Consider the following 18121-nt stretch of genomic DNA (forward strand, 5'->3'; position numbering starts at 1 on the left):
CAGAATGACGCTCAGAGGCTAAAAATTATCTTGAATACCATTTTGAAATCCAAGATGGCGACTTCCGGTTTGTGAAAAACAGCCTAAAATAACCAAATACCATCCAATATGGGTATTTCCGGAATTGTTATGACGTACTGAAGCCACAAATCGACCTCAGACAACATTTTTATTTGTAAGATGGCGACTTCCGGTGTCTGGAAAACAGCCGAAAATGACCTAATACCACCCAATATGAGCGTTTCTTTGACCAGATTGACGCACGGAGGCCAGAAATTGTTCCCAAATGCCATTTTAAAATCCAAGATGGCGACTTCCGGTTTGTGAAAAATAGCCTAAAATAACCAAATACCATCCAATATGAGTATCTCTGGAACTAGAATGATGCAATGAGCTAACAATTGACCTCAGGCACCATTTTGAATTGCTAAATGGCAACTTTTAGGAAACAGTCGAAATTGACCGAATAACACTCAATATGAATATTTCCGTAATCGAGATGATGCATAGAAACCAAACATTGACCCTGGAAACCATTTTGAATTTGTAGACGACCACTTTTAGTATAGGGCAGCCAAACACCACGTGTTCAATCATAATTCATCAGTTAACCCTTAGTCTGCTCATCTGATAATAATATTGATAATATTGATCAAATCGGTTGTGTAGTTTCTGAGATAATTAAGTTTCGTGATTTTCACATTTCGACACATTACAGACAAAGTTAAAGTCCGATTATAGTAAAATTCAATAGGGTGTTATGAGGCAGCTAGACTTCTCATTTAACACTAATTTAGTGAAAATCGGTTCAGCCATCTCTGAGAAAAGTGAGTGAGTCCAAGTAGTCTTCGGAATATGTTCCTTCTCATAGCTGAATTTCACATTTTTAAACATAACAGGCAAAGTAATAGTCCGATTGCAAAACAAATCAATAGAGTCTTATGGGGCAATTAGACCTTCCATTTGACACTGATTTTATGAAAATCGGTTCAGCCATCCCTGAGAAACATGAGTGAGATTAAACAGTCTTCAGAACACGTTTTTTTCATAACGTTTGAACCACAAGTTCAATTTTCATAAAATTCAAAAGTTAAGGGTTCTTAAGGTAGCCCGTTCATTTGAAATTTATTTTGTTCAAATCGGTTGTCTAGTTTTTGAGATAATGATGTTTCATGATTTTTACATTTTGATACATAACCTCTAAACTAAAAATCCGATTACAATAAAATTCAATAGGGTCTTATGGGACAACAAGACCTTTCATTTGCAATTAATTTCATGAAAATCGGTCCAGCCATCTCTGAGAAAAGTGAGTGAGAATAAAAATCTGCACATACACACACACACACATACACACACACACACACACACATACAGAAAATGCTCAGCTCGTCGAGCTGAGTCGAGTGATATATGCCATTCGGCCCTTTGGAGCACTTTTATACTTTCGTTTTTTCAAGTGATTGCTATACCTTTCTAGGAGAAAGGCAAAAATGAAGTGCTTGAAAAGTCTGATAAAGTGAAAAGTTTTCCACTACACGATTCGTGCCTAATGGCATAAAATGGCATAGAAGTGATGATTTATGTGAAGAAAAGCTTAAAAAAACAGTCCGTTAAATGACAATGAAACACGGTAAATAATAAAAAAAAAATAATATAAAAAAAGAAGAACTAAACAATCTAAAATACCCAGTGAGAGAAAAGAACAATGGGATTCTTTAGTGCCGATGAAATTATAACAAACGCCGCCAGCAGCAGCGTAAACGGAGCTGTAGAAAACAAATACGCTGCTGGCGCGCTGTGCCTGGTCGCATTTATTTTAATACTGATCATCCTATTTAAGTTGCTACGTAGTGCAATCAAAAACTACATAGTGAAATCAGTAAAGATAGAGGCACGCTTACAAACGATAAGCTCCTCAACTGTGTAAGAAAAAAAAAACAATACAATACAATACAAACAATGCACAGTGGTCCAGATCGTCAATTTAGCGGTATTTAATTTTTTGTGCAAAAACAGCTGTTTTTAGGTTAATATTATATCTGAAAGATATTTTGTGTTTAAAAAGGTGCTTCTTTATAGAAAATAAAAATTAGGGTGGCTCCATTTTTTTCAAAAATAGCAAAACTAACTTTTTTGCTGATAAAGATACGGTTCTTTTTAGTTGAGAGGAGTTGTAGATCCATTTATTCTTAACAACTTTGCCGAAGAAAGCTAGTCTCTATCTTGCATAGTTTTCACGGTACGATGAATTTAATATAGCAAGTTAGGGTGTCGCTGAGAAATCTAGTTTTTTCGATGTAACTTTTTTATTTTTGATTCTATTGAAACTTGGTCTTCTAACAGTTTTTAGGTCTTTTTGAGGTGCATATTTTCTCTGAATACTGGAAAGCGCTATCTCATTCACAAGAAAAGTTATTAGGTTTTTCGCTTTCAAAATACGCCCTTTTCAAATGTATGTATCTACTTAAATAGCAAACACAAACTAAAACTATTGATTGCGTTTGAAAGGTCGTACTTTTCTGTATATAATATCTAAAATCTGGAGGGTGGATATTTTTCTATCTCAAATAATTCCAATTTGAACTTTGCGGTTTTGGTTGGATTTCTCGATACCGTCATCCGGGGTGAGATTGTGCCAATAAATGATGCTTTTTTGATCTCAAGCTTCTAACGCACACATTTAAGCAAAGAATTCGATCCGAAATACACCAATGCATTCTAGAATGTTTTGTTATCAACTATAACAAATTTGGTTGAGTTACAATAAACTATAATTTTGCTAAAAATACATAAACTTTGGCTCAATCTCACCCCTTCTATGGCGTGAGATTATGCCAAAAACAAAAAGTTGAATTTAATACCTGTTAAATGAACAGTAGTGTGTCTACGAATAATCCACATGACTAACATGATAAAACAGTAGGTATAGGGACGACCATAAACAACGTGGACTATTAAGGGGCTTTAAGGGGTTGATCAGAAACTATGTATCATATGAATTATATAAAAATGTATGGCTGGATCAAATTGATGCATAGAGTAATTAGTTATGAGAACGTGGCTTATAGACAGTCTCTATACACATAGTGGCGTCTCCAGGTAGTCTAAAAAGGGGAAACGTTAGGACATGAAGTTTGAGAAGACTTTTCGTTTCAATTATTATGTGTCATTGACAACTGTATATTCCATTGGAGATCTCAAAACCTCTGGAAACGTACCCACAACCCTCCTTCTTCTCTTTAAAAGTCATCAGTTTATATAGAATTGGTGTACAAAATTTTGTTACATTCCATTAGTAATATCAATAATTGAAAATTTCTATCTAACAATTGAGAACAGTAAGCTTCTCAAGCTTTTAGTCATTATTTCAAAGAATACCATAGCTAGACAACATACCTTATGCTGTGGGGACAAAAAACATACCCTATGTAAACAATGCAAGTGTTTTGATGTATACTGATATAATTTTGTCGTGAATGTGAATTCCGCACACTGTGCCGTTCAATATAGCTTGGCACAATCTCACCCCAAAAGGGCTCGAAAAGTGAACAGTTTGGAAAAACATTATTTTCTGAGCCGGCACAGGTTCAATGCATAATATTTTCTCAACACATTGGAGACGACATCCTAACGTACCAACTGAGCAGTAAGTTTTTGTGATTTCTTGATCGGGTTGGTTTTCCTGGGACATTTTTGGATAACGTTATTTGCGCATGTGTTTCACCCTGTACTTTGGAACATTCTTTAAGCGAAACAGTTCACTGATATTATCTATATTCCATTTTAAGTTGTGAATAAATATGTCATGTTTCATAAAGTATTGAATTTGAGGAATTAGGTTTTGTAAATCTCAAGTAATTTAACATACAAACATTTCCCGTTTTGGCCCAATCTCACCCCCGTGGCTTAATCTCACCCCGGCAGACGGTATATGTCACATGCATGCTACTATTTTTTTGTATTTGATCGGTCTATATCACTAAACCAACCCAAACGTAAGATCATAATTGATAAGGTGTTTTTTAATAGTTTTATGACTCATGAGAGCTGTTTACATATATATATATATATATATATATATATATATATATATATATATATATATATATATATATATATATATATATATATATATATATATGTATATGTATATATTTATATATATATATATATATATATATATATATATATATATATATATATATATATATATATATATATATATATATATATATATATATATATATATATATATATATATATATATATATATATATATATATACATAAATATATATATATATATATATATATATATATATATATATATATATATATATATTTGTATATGTATATATTTATATATATATATATATATATATATATATATATATATATATATATATATATATATATATATATATTAGGGCGGTTCAAATTGTAGGGGATCAAAAAATCGCTCAGGCACATATGATTTTCGGATTCTAGGGATCAAAATAAGATACTTTGCTCAAAAAACCATACCTCTAAAATGAATTCTGATGTCCCTTGTACTAACGTGTAGGTACCCAAAAGGTCAAATTTCAAAAAATCCTGTTTTGACCCATTTAGAGTGCCCCAATCGAGTCTAAATGTATGACCGACCCCCACTAATTTTGGAGGGCCGACCCACCCATGCTAGTGTTACCCCCCTGGGACCCCCCTAGGGGGTCTCCCATACAAAAATATCAAAAAATATCAAAAAATCACCATTTTTGGCACTTTATATGACAAAAATCAGTGAAATGGCTATTATTTTTCCGCACAAATGAAGTTTCTAGGAAAAAAATGTTTTTTTTTTGTTTTTGGATTATATATATATATATATATATATATATATATATATATATATATATATATATATATATATATATATATATATATATATATATATATATATATATATATATATATATATATATATATATATATATATATATATATATATATATATATATATATATATATATATATATATATTTGTATATATTGTATATATTTTTACGCTTTTTTATATTATTGATTGTTATTAGCTTTCGCAGTTAAGTTTATGTTATTGTAGGAAAATTATTAAACCTACTTGTCAAGGGAAAAAAAAAGGAATAAAACAAAACTTAAAATAAACTTAAAACTATCTTACTGACTATAAAGTGAGCTAATCGTTGCAATTGAGGATTGCAACGATTTTTGTCGGATGGCGTAAACGGTTTGAATTTGAATTTGTTTCGTGCTTCCTGTGCCTCGTCGTTTTACAGTCCAATTGATACAAGCGTACCTATGTAATTTTACGACAATGTGAAAAAAACGAGATCTAACAGTTTCACAGAGGCTTAGAAAATAAAAAAAAAATGTTCATCATCATAGCCTATGCTCGATTTTCTCAGTATATGTTTTATACTCCTATTTTATTTTTGATTAACGTTAGGATTACGTAGAAACTCTTGAATATTTCTTCATTGAGGCTTGTGATCTCTGATACCAATTCATATATATATTGACAAATCTGCGAGCTAAATTCTGTTATTCTCACCATCATATAGAAGTTCACTAATTCGCTTTCAACGAATTCCGAATGGCAATTTCTCGTGCTTCAGAAACTAGGTTGTCGCTACTCACCACAATGATAGCTTACTTTCGCCAAGAGTTGTATGAAGCGAATGTAGGCGTGCGAGGGTGATATCCTAAATTTGTATTTTTCAGGATCGTCAACGTCACGATCGCTTTTTAATGTTCTTCCTTAACAATGACGTATATAAAAAGCTTGTGAATTTATTTTAGTGAAATAATTCCCCACTTTTCTCTCCTTCATGTAGGAAGCCATTTTCGATGTAACTCAAATGCTGTCGAGAAAAGTAGGGTGAAGTATTTTATTTTCCGAGATAATTCTGCTAATTTCCTAGGTTGTTTCGTGTTTAAAAAACCATTTTTGGTAAACGTAGCAGAGTTAAAGCTTGCATATAATGCAATACTTCTACTGCTAAAACACATGTAGAATATAAGATATTAGGGACGAATGACCGCCTCGGTTAAAATCCCTTGAACAAAAAAAAATTATATAAAGATATGTTGCCTGTTTTTATGAAAAAGGCTTTCATAAATCATAAAACTGTTTGAAAAAACCTTATTTTGTATGATCTTACGTTTGGGTGTAGTGATATAGACCGATCAAATACAAAAAAAAAATGAAAATAGTAGCATGCATGTGACATGTATCGAGAAATCCAACCAAAACCGCAAAGTTCAAATTGGATTTATTTGAGATAGAAAAATATCCACCCTCCAGATTTTAGATATTATATACAGAAAAGTTCGACCTTTCAAACGCAATCAATAGTTTTAGTTTGTGTTTGCTATTTAAGTAGATACAAACATTTGAAAAGGGCGTATTTTGAAAGCGAAAAACCTAATAACTTTTCTTAGGGAGCGGGGGCCTAGTGTGGTTGGTAACGTCTCCGCCAACCACGCTCGACGCCTGGGTTCGAATCCCACCGCCGACATAGGTGTCGATGGTTGTGAGGTGGCGTGATCCACTCACAACCAACCCAACTGGTCTAGATTCAATCCTAGCCGACACCGGGAGATTTTCTGAGGCGAAAAATCTCTGGGATCACGCCTTCCATCGCATGAGGAAGTAAAGCCGTTGGCGCCGGTCCGTTAATAAACGGGTCGTGAGTTAGGGTCCTGGGTGTGGAGTCGCCTCCCTGGGCGTCGGTTATTGGCCACAACAGTGGCGGAAGTAGACCGAAGGAAAATAAGCGAGAATAAAAAAAAAACTTTTCTTTGGAATGAGATAGCGCTTTCCAGTATTCAGAGAAAATATGCACCTCAAAAAGACCTAAAAACTGTTAGAAGACCAAGTTTCAACAGAATCAAAAATAAAAAAGTTACATCGAAAAAACTAGATTTTTCAGCGACACCCTAACTTGCTATATTAAATTCATCATACCGTGAAAACAATGCAAGATAGAGACTAGCTTTCTTCGGCAAAGTTGTTTAGAAAAAATGGATCTACAACTCCTCTGAACTAAAAAGAGCCGTATCTTTATCAGCAAAAATGTTAGTTTTGCTGTTTTTGATAAAAATGGAGCCACCCTAACTTTTATTTTCTATAAAGAAGCGCCTTTTTAAATACAAAATATCTTTCAGATATACTATTAACCTAACAACAGCTGTTTTTGCACAAAAAATTAAATACCGCTTAATCGACGATCTGGACCACTGTGCAATGGTGTGAAGAGTGAAAAAAAACTTACAAACTTACAAAAAAAACTTTTTATTTTATTTAAATGATCAGTCCAAATAGCGGTTTAATAAAAAACAATGACAAATGTAATGGACGATTTCGAAGAATGCTTAACATTCTACAAAGCTTGGGAGGCAGCTATAACTGCAAATACTCCCATTACTCAGGAAAAATATAAAAACTGTAAAGAAAGAGAGATCGAGGTGATATTAATATTTGAAGTAAACGGACAAGTGGAAAAAAGAAAAACGCGTTTTGAGCGACAACCGGCGGTAGTAGAAAATTTAACCAAAGAATGGTACAAATCGTGGAAACAACTCAACATTAAACAGTGAAAAAAAAGAGACAAAGAGAATGAAATAAAAAAGGCAAGTGCAATAACAATAAAAAAAAATGAAAGATATAAGTGAAGTTCCGGAATTCCCCGACGAGCTGTGGGAAGAGCTACAAGTTCTAGACTATGTAACAGCACAGCTCGCGGCGGAAAAGAAAAAAACAGGAAGAAAATCAAATAAACAATAAAACAATTGTAGTAAATGAGCAATAAAAACAACTAAGAAAAAGAAAAAACAATCGTCAGCTGACATAAACAGTGTTTAAAGGCAGTTATACTATACGGCAAAGCAAAGCAGTCACATCTTTAACAACTTCAACAGAGCAGCAACAACGTGACATCATTTGGAACGCACCCACAACATCATCAACAAGTGGCAACAGAAGCAGCATTGATAACGAGAAAAAACAACAGTGGAAAATCAACGCAGAAACATCAACAGACGCAAATCCGTGAGTCAAATATATATATAAAAAAAATAAAAAAAAATTATATTATTATTGTATTTTAAAATGAAATCAAAAATACAGTAACAATGAAAAACTATATACATATAGAATTATTAGGAACAAAATAAAAACCACAAAGAACGCCTAAATATATATCAAATCAATCATATCAAAAACTAAATGTTTCAGGCGTACGAAGATTTACAAAATCTACATAGATATTTCAAAAAGGCGATAAACACAAAATTAACCGACACTATTTTAAAAGCCAAAAGGAATCTCTGTTTAACACTAACAAAATCAATAGAAGAGTTATTGCACGAAAATAACGAAGACATCCCTGAATTCAATACAATCGTAAAAAATACAAGGACGTGAAACTACGACATTATTAACAAAATCGAACTCAAGCTCCAACATAACAGAAACAACACAGAACATGCTAAACCAATAACACACACCCCACCAAACGATAAACAAACTACTAACCCACTACCAGACGGTAACAAAAACACCATAGAATTGAATATAACGAAAAAATTGAAACTAATGAAATCTTATACGGAAACGCACCTGTACGGAATACTCGAATCGAATTATTTACACTTTCACAATCGACGAAACATAAATCTTCTGAAAAAGAAAGAATGTTGGATATTTACTATCAAAACATGAACAGCGTGAAAGGGAGCGAAAGACAGAAAACTACCGTTTTGATTCAAACTTTGAACAGTCTCAAACTGCGAACACTTAACAATAAAAATCGAGTTATTGGAGCTAGTTTAATAAAAGCATGATTATTATACACCATTTCGTTTCCTGGAATGTCCTTCACGCAGTGATGTATGGTTCTTTACAGTAAGGCCACTTCCGGGGAATAAGCAGGCGTTGAAAAAAGTGACAGTCAGTATTCAGACGGTTTGCCTATCTATCTCTTAGCGATTACATTGAAGTGTTCGGAGTTTGAATCGAAGCCGATTTCTAAGTTCTCCTTGTTTTCGTAGACAAAATGAATTTAAATCTATATAAATAGCACTTAATTGCAACAACAATAAAATAATCAATATGCTAAACCTTTAAGATCGATAAGAAAGTTTCTTTTTTTGTTGATTTTTTAGTGCAAGTAGTTACATTATGGCTTAAGTGTTCGAAATTTGATGCATTACGGTATATATATATGTCCTCAATAGAACTAGACATAGACGTATACGCATTCTGTGAAACTAACCTCGACCAGTCTGTGTTGGACTCATCATTGTTTCCGCCTTGCTTTACTGTTTATCGCTGCGACAGAGACATATCCTACAGTGATAAAAAATCTGGAGGAGGTGCTCTAGTTGCTGTCCACAATCGTTTCGTAAGCACCGAACATGCAAAAGCTGAAAAGAACGAAGCGATTTGCGTGAAATTATCAACGGTCAATGGAGCACTGTATCTGTGCTGTGGTTATATTCCACCTACCTCTAGTATTGACCGCTACCGGTCGTTTGGTCTATTTATTGACTCTATTGTCGAGTGCGCTGGCGCTGGTGACGAAATATTTGTTGTTGGTGATTTTAACCTACCGAATTTGAAATGGAATCAGTCTTACTGTGATTCGAATAACCATTTTTACTTACCCGATCAAGTCAGCTCACAGCGCGAAATAGCCATTGTTGATGGTTTTCTATCGCCTGGCCTAATGCAAATTTGCAATCTTCCTAACAATAATAACTGCTTCCTAGATCTGATATTCACTACCGATACTGACATATGTCAACTATCATTAACGGATCCATTGATAAGGAACGAAACTCACCATAATGCGATGTTATTAACAGTCAGCGTAAGTAAAACGGACGAATGCGAATCGGGGGTGTTCAAAAAGCATTTGTACTTATAAGCAATGGATATCGACAGCGTGCGAAAAGAATTTGCGAACGGACGATATTTTCATATCACAGGAAGAATTTCAACTCAACGCGGAACATTATCAACCACGAGCGGCAAGTATGCGTAACTTTTTAAAATCATTGGACGTTTTGAACATTGATTGGTACGTGGTGGCCATCGAACATGCAGCTGATTATAACTCATTGCTGTTTTATTTCACTGTTTTTGATGCATTTTCTCGTCACGCTCCAATGGTGACAAAACAACGGAGATTGTCGCATAAGTATCCTGAATGGTTCACGCCTGCGCTTGTTAACCTAATGAAAGAGAAAAGAAGTGCTTTGAAGCGAAGCGTCGCACTGCGTCTCATGAAAATGTATCAAACTACAAAGAAGTACTGCGTACGTCGACAGGGAAGCGTATCAGGTCTATATATCCGATATTCAAAACAGCTTGAAAAGTAACCCAAAATCGTTCTGGAAATTTATAAAAGGCAGGAGACAGAATGTTGGTGTCCCAGAAATCGTGAAATACAATGGTGTCGCTTCTACTGATGCTCAATCATCGTCGTTTCTTTTTGCGACGTACTTTGAAAGCGTGTTGACTGAGAATACCGACGGAAGTAGCGAACCGATTTTTAATGATGGAGTAACATATCAATTGTCGCACAATAGCGTGGAGAGTAGTATTCGAGAACTAGACACGAGAAAGTCCACTGGCCCAGATCAATTATCGAACCAACTTTTAAAACAGTTTCAGCAAGAATTTGTAAAACCTCTTACATGGCTATTTAACTCCTCGCTTGCTTCCGGTCATTTTCCGCCAATTTGGAAATTATCGCAAATTACGCCGGTGCATAAAAAAGGTTCACGCTATGATGTAGAAAATAATCGTGGAATTGCAATACAATCAGCTGTCCCGAAGCTTTTCGAATCACTAGTGTAAAAAAAGCTTTATGGAACAATCGCTAATCAGATTTCTCCAGTGCAGCATGGATTTTTGAAAAACAAATCCGTTGTTACAAACCTTTGTGAGTTTACCGCTTTGGTTACGGACTACATCTCCAAAGGGTTTCAAGTTGATTGTATCTATACAGACATGAGCAAAGCCTTCGACGCTGTTAGCATTGATAGTATATTCAGGGCAGTAGCAGATGCAGGGATTCGGCTCGCTCTACAATTGGCTCAAGTCGTATCTTGAACGTAGAGTGCAGTTCGTGAAGATCCGGAGAAGTAAATCAAATTCATTTGTTATCCACTCAGGAATACCACAAGGCCGTCATCTAGGCCCATTGCTGTTTGTGCTTTTGATGAATAAACTACCTGATGTGATCTGCCATGCAATTGTTTTGATTTACGCAGAAGATGTGAAATTGTTTCTACCTATTAAACATAATGACGACTGCCAAAGATTGCAGAGTGATTTAGAAATTTTCGGAAGATTCTGTGATAGTTGTGGACTACATGTGAACGCAAACAAATGCTCAGTACTGACATTTACTAGGAAAGCTCACCCCGTATTGTACAATTATGCCTATTCAGGTAATGTTGTACCAATTGGTTTGATGTCAAAAAGTGTTCCCAATCTAAAAGATTTATCACACCAAACGAGAATCATTCGAAAAAGCTCCTAGAGCTCAACAAAAGAGCTCTTTGTACATACGTTGGCCTAGTAACGGGGCACTGTCCGAGTAGATATCATTTAAAGAACATTGGCCGGGTTCAGGATGATATCTGTCGCTTTTGTAATATGGAAAGCGAGACATCGGAACATCTGCTGTGCAGTTGTGGTGCATTATTTAAACGCAGATCAAGGTTTCTTGGCAGTGGCTGTTTACAGCCCAAAGAGATTTGGTCTTTGAATCCTGGGAAGGTGATTGGCTTCATAAACCATATTTCACCTGACTGGGAGCGTGTCGGTGCAGGTACCTGATCACTCAACAATAGTGGTCATTGTATTTTGCAAGGGGACACGTATAGCAATTGACTGGGATATATATTACAAAAGTTCACATCAATGGACAACGTAATTCTAATTCCCTAACAAAAAAAAGTTGTACCACGTGTTGAATATGTTCGCGATTTAGGCGTAACCTTCGACTGTACACTGTTTTTCACGAAACACATTGATAATGTTATCGTGGATAGCTTGAAACTTTTTTCTCTCGTCAGAAGGTATAGCCGTGACCTAGATGATCCTCACGCAATTCTAGCAATCTACAAAGGACTTGTTAGAAGCAAACTCGATTTCGCAAGTGTCGTTTGGCGGCCACACTACGTAGCTCACATTCAGCGGATCGAAGCAGTCCAGAAAAAATTCGTTAAGTTTGCTCTTAACCCGTAAAGACCCGGGACGGAACTTTTTTTTAGAAAATGGTCGTTCTCAGCGATGCTGCGGCCGATTTGAGAAACCTTGGAATATTATTCAAGGGGAATAGTTGCTCTAAGTTTTAGTAAGGGTGCCACCCCTCTGAACCCCTCCCAGTTTATGTGAGACCCAAATATGTCTGTGCTTTTTTTTATTTTTTCCTACTGATTGAACAAACGCATGGATTTATCATACGTATCAAATGTCCTTTGCATCAAATCATGTCGAGTAGATGAAATACGATTAACAAAAGTAAATTTTGAAGTTACCAAATTATTTCAGTGCAAAATCACATAACTACGTATTTTCATAGAAAGTCAAAAGAGATGTTCTACTGAGGGAGATTGTAGCTGTGTCCTTCAAGTTTTCTACTCTACATTTTTAGAATTAGGTCCTCTAAGTCCAAATATGTTAAAAGATTCATTCTAGCATATACAGATTTTGAGAAAAACAAGTTTGAATTCACTAAAGTACGAATTTTCATGGAAATTCGATTTTCTCAGTCTCTCACAGTAGGTTTCTATTTTGTTTTTCCATTTTTCAACTTTACATTTTAAGAAAAAGGTCTCCTGAATTCAAATATGGCGAAAGATTTATTCTAGCATGAACAGATTTTGAGAAAAACAAGTTTGAATTCACAAAAGTACGAATTTTCATGGAAATTCGATTTTCTCAGTCTCTCACAGTAGGTTTCTATTTTGTTTTTCCATTTTCCAACTTTGCATTTCTAGAAAAAGGTCTCCTGAATTCAAATATGGCGAAAGATTTATTCTAGCATGAACAGATTTTGAGAAAAACAAGTTTGAATTCACTAAAGTACGAATTTTCATGGAAATTCGATTTTCTCAGTCTCACACAGTAGGTTTCTATTTTGTTTTCCCATTTTTCAACTTTACATTTTTAGAAAAAGGTCTCCTGAATTCGAATATGGCGAAAGATTTATTCTAGCATGAACAGATTTTGAGAAAAACAAGTTTGAATTCACTAAAGTACGAATTTTCATGGAAATTCGATTTTCTCAGTCTCTCACAGTAGGTTTCTATTTTGTTTTTCCATTTTTCAACTTTACATTTTTAGAAAAAGGTCTCCTGAATTCAAATATGGCGAAAGATTTATTCTAGCATGAACAGATTTTGAGTGAAACATGGTTAAAATTATCAAAGTATGTACGTCTTAGACAAGTAGGGTAAATATGTATAAAACGCCCCCCCCCCCCCCCCGGGACATAACGCCCCAGTCCATTTATTCGGAAACACACAAAAAATAAGACATAAGACTATTGGGAATCCGTGACGGGTCATAAAACCAACCTTCTGTGCAAGTTTGATAATTGTCACTAGCAGCAAAAAATAAACAAATATCAATTTTGATTTGAGCTGCTTCAGATCTAATTCTTTGCAGTGTTTCCGTAACGTTTTTCCACTAATGTATAAAGTTTATTATCTGGTATTTGCACTTATATATCTCAAATGAACCTCTAGGCAGCTGTATCTAGTGAAGAAACGATAAAAATTGTATAATTTGCTTAAGTATTCAATGCTTTCAGCTTCATTACAGCTCCCGGGCAATATGCCCCACCGCTAGCCCGGCTGATTTGTTCATTGTTTTAGCGTTTGCTTCTGAGACTTCAAGCGCTGTTTCACTTCGCATGCTGAGCTGGCATATGAAGCTACTGCATGGGGCATATTATACTGCATCTGGGGCGTTTTGCCCCGGTAGATTGGAAAGCTTGCAACTTAGTCCTATTTTTTAATAAAATTATGGCGTTTTTGTGTAACAGTAATTACAAAACAAAATAATAGCAGTGCATTACCAACTAAATAGTGTATCCAACTGCATGAAAGATTTGTTGTTTGTGATAAACATAGCTACAATATTGACGATGTTCCTTAGGGGGGGCGTATTATACCTGTTTACCCTAATTATATCTGTATCTAACTAGATACCAGCAACTCGGTATCAAAGTTTTGGTTTATAGCATAGAGCAGAATTCGTATATTTATAAACCATACGGAATCTCGGGTTGGTTTAGAAATATACGAACTGAAAAAAAAATTAAAGCCTTTCAAGTTTTAAAACAAAAAAAAAAGAGTCACGTGGCTTGTGATTAGTCTTTAGAGTAAATAAAGCGGACGATAGAGTTTTTTTTTGTTTTCTTGGACAATTTATACGGAGACTACGGTCGGAACTACGAATAACTAACCAAACCAACGAAGATAAAAAAAATCGATGTGAGCACTGGCACCGCAAAACGTTTGTGTTAGTGTGTACCTTAGTGTACCTTAGTGAGTAGCTTAGTACCTTAGTGAGTTCAAACTCGTTTTTCTCAAAATCAGTTCATACTAGAATAAATCTTTCGCCATATTTGGATTCAGGAGACCTTTTATAAAAATGCAAAGTTAAAAAATGGAAAAATAAAACAAAAATCTACTGTGAGAGACTGAGAAAATCAAATTTCCATGGAAATTCGTACTTTAGTGAATTCAAACTTGTTTTTCTCAAAATCTGTTCATGCTAGAATAAATCTTTCGCCATATTTGAATTCAGGAGACCTTTTTCTAAAAATGTAAAGTTGAAAAATGGAAAAACAAAATAGAAACCTATTGTGAGAGACTGAGAAAATCGAATTTCCATGAAAATTCGTACTTTAGTGAATTCAAACTTGTTTTTCTCAAAATCTGTTCATGCTAGAATAAATCTTTCGCCATATTCGAATTCAGGAGACCTTTTTCTAAAAATGTAAAGTTGAAAAATGGAAAAACAAAATAGAAACCTACTGTGAGAGACTGAGAAAATCGAATTTCCATGAAAATTCGTACTTTAGTGAATTCAAACTTGTTTCTCTCAAAATCTGTTCATGCTAGAATAAATCTTTCGCCATATTTGAATTTAGGAGACCTTTTTCTAGAAATGCAAAGTTGAAAAATGGAAAAACAAAATAGAAGCCTACTGTGAGAGACTGAGAAAATCGAATTTCCATGAAAATTCGTACTTTTGTGAATTCAAACTTGTTTTTCTCAAAATCTGTTCATGCTAGAATAAATCTTTCGCCATATTTGAATTCAGGAGACCTTTTTCTAGAAATGCAAAGTTAGAAAATGGAAAAACAATATAGAAACCTACTGTGAGAGACTGAGAAAATCGAATTTCCATGAAAATTCGCACTTTAGTAAATTCAAACTTGTTTTTCTCAAAATCTGTTCATGCTAGAATAAATCTTTCGCCATATTTGAATTCAGGAGACCTTTTTCTAAAAATGCAAAGTTGAAAAATGGAAAAACAAAATAGAAACCTACTGTGAGAGACTGAGAAAATCGAATTTCCATGAAAATTCGTACTTTAGTGAATTCAAACTTGTTTTTCTCAAAATCTGTATATGCTAGAATGAATCTTTTAACATATTTGGACTTAGAAGACCTCATTCTAAAAATGTAGAGTAGAAAACTTGAAGGACACAGCTACAATCTCCCTCAGTAGAACATCTCTTTTGACTTTCTATGAAAATACGTAGTTATGTGATTTTGCACTGAAATAATTTGGTTACTTCAAAATTTACTTTTGTTAATCGTATTTCATTTACTCGACATGATTTGATGCAAAGGACATTTGATACGTATGATAAATCCATGCGTTTGTTCAATCAGTAGGAAAAAATAAAAAAAGGCACAGACATATTTGGGTCTCACATAAACTGGGAGGGGCTCAGAGGGGTGGCACCCTTACTAAAACTTAGAGCAACTATTCCCTTTTGAATAATATTCCGAGTTTACTCAAATCGGCCGCAGCATCGCTGAGAACGACCATTTTCTAAAAAAAAGTTCCGTCCCGGGTCTTTACGGGTTAAGAATCTCGGGTGGAATGGAGAAGAACTACCTCCCTATCAGGACTTGTGCTCGCTGGTGAACATTGACACGATAAACTCACGACACAAGATAAACGACATCGTCTTTTTACGAATATTTTATCCGGACGCACTGACAGCCAACTTCTTGCTGAAAGATTAATTTATAACAACAGTCAAGTCACGCTTCGACAACGTAGAACGTTTGACCCTCCTTTCCGATCCAGAACGAGCCAACTACTCGATTTATGAATACCTTCAACACACTGCAGCAGATCATCAGTATTGACATGAGTACATCAGTGTTAAAACATAAGCTTAGTTTATACTTTAAAGGACAACTATATTAGTGTTTTTTTTTCATTGTTTGACTAGTATTTTACCAACCTTATATTTATATTTTTGTATGTAACTAACCTGTATAAGTGCAATGTAAAACTTATTATTGAGAATGGGTAACGGGCTTTCAGCCTATATTCGAATTCAAATACAAATACAAATACCACGGTGACAAAACAAACTACTGACCCACCTCCGGGCATCAGCGGACTAAACAGTAAAGGGCAACAAATAACTAACCCATTGAGGCAAACGATTAACATGGCGAACAACGAAACGTTCGACATAAAGCAAGCGACTGCGCTTGAACCAACGTTCGACGGAAGTGCTGACTCAGTTCGTTCGTTGACGCTGCCAACCTATTAGCTGAGTTAACTCCAGCAGACCAGGTGGCAACGGCTATCGAATACTTGAAAATCAGATTGGTTGGAAAGGCAAATCAAGGCCTACCGACCGACATACGGACAATCAACGCTTTAATTCTCGACGTCCAGAAAAGATGTAAATCTAAAGAAACACCCGACACGGTAATTGCCAAGTTGGGGCAAGTAAAATCAAGAAACACAAACGAGCTCTGTGACGATATAGAAAATCTTACACAAAAGCTCAAATTCGTATACATGGAGCAAGGTGTACCTGCTGCAACAGCAAAAACTCTTTGGCTCTAAAATCAGGGTTAAACTCCCTAATGAAAGAAGTAAACAATAAAGAACTTAAAACGATACTAAAAGCAGGAAAATATACAGACATAGACGAAGCGGTCCAAAAAGTGCGAGAATACACCACGGACGCTACTCTATCGTCTGAAATTGGAAATACAAACAACGTGTTTGCAATGCAACACCAGAGAAGTCCTAATAGATCTCGGGAAAACCTTCATAGAAATAGAGGAGATAATTACACAAACCACCGTGGAAATTTTAGAAATTTTTACAACAACAATAACTATCAGAATTACAGACCAATTAGAGAAAATCAAGTATGTCCACAATATAAATACCAAAATCGAAATTTTAGACGAGGAATGAATCGAAAGCACTTCCAATATTAACAAAATCACAGCAATTTTCAACATCAGAGAGACAACCAAGTCTTTTTAATAAACCAAAGTCAGTTAGGCAATGACAATAACAGCCTTAACTGGGAAGCTTTGGAGGTGAAATACGGATTAGAAGAGCTAGAATAGAATTAATTTTTTTTGTCTCACTAAATTAAATTGCTTTTCACCAATTTATTAATATTATTTTTTTGCTTTTACAGAACAAATTATCTAAATCTACGTCGTTGAGAGAACATGTGATCGATCACCACATGAGCTCAAAACGATAATTAAGCTGCAATCTTAAGTCTGATCAACTTTAGATTCCAGCGGATCTCGAAAATTATTTAAATTTAAGGCGTTCATTCAAGTAGGAAGCGGATACCACATCTGCTAACCTAGCTGAGTAACCAAAATATTACAGATTTACCTGGTTAAAATGGCTTAAAATCACCAGTATAATCTTTTAAGAGGCGATGCAAACAAGCAACGTTCTACTTTGTTGAGCGAAAAGGCTAAAAATCCTCAGCAAAGTATAGAATATAAGAAGGAAGCAAGAAATAACGAAATTATTCCTGGAACTCAAGATAGTTACC

The 18121-nt window shown here is 34.8% G+C and overlaps 1 protein-coding gene across 3 annotated transcripts in view; it reads left to right on the plus strand.

The window, feature by feature from the left end:
* LOC129725764 (plexin-B) overlaps nucleotides 1–17830 on the plus strand; it is a 269692-nt gene extending 251862 nt beyond the window's left edge. The window contains exon 6 of one of the 3 annotated variants that reach the window (XM_055681937.1): nucleotides 17747–17830. In XM_055681937.1, the coding sequence (XP_055537912.1) occupies nucleotides 17747–17815 (69 nt within the window). In that variant the 3' untranslated portion in view covers nucleotides 17816–17830. Of the gene's footprint in view, nucleotides 1–3927; nucleotides 3993–7187; nucleotides 8072–17746 lie in introns of those variants that run through there. The other 2 variants (XM_055681940.1, XM_055681939.1) reach the window with 2 other exon arrangements.
* The last annotated feature ends 291 nt before the right edge of the window (nucleotides 17831–18121 follow it).

This window comes from Wyeomyia smithii, chromosome 2 (assembly GCF_029784165.1).
Source record: "Wyeomyia smithii strain HCP4-BCI-WySm-NY-G18 chromosome 2, ASM2978416v1, whole genome shotgun sequence".
Taxonomy (NCBI): Eukaryota; Metazoa; Arthropoda; class Insecta; order Diptera; family Culicidae; genus Wyeomyia; species Wyeomyia smithii.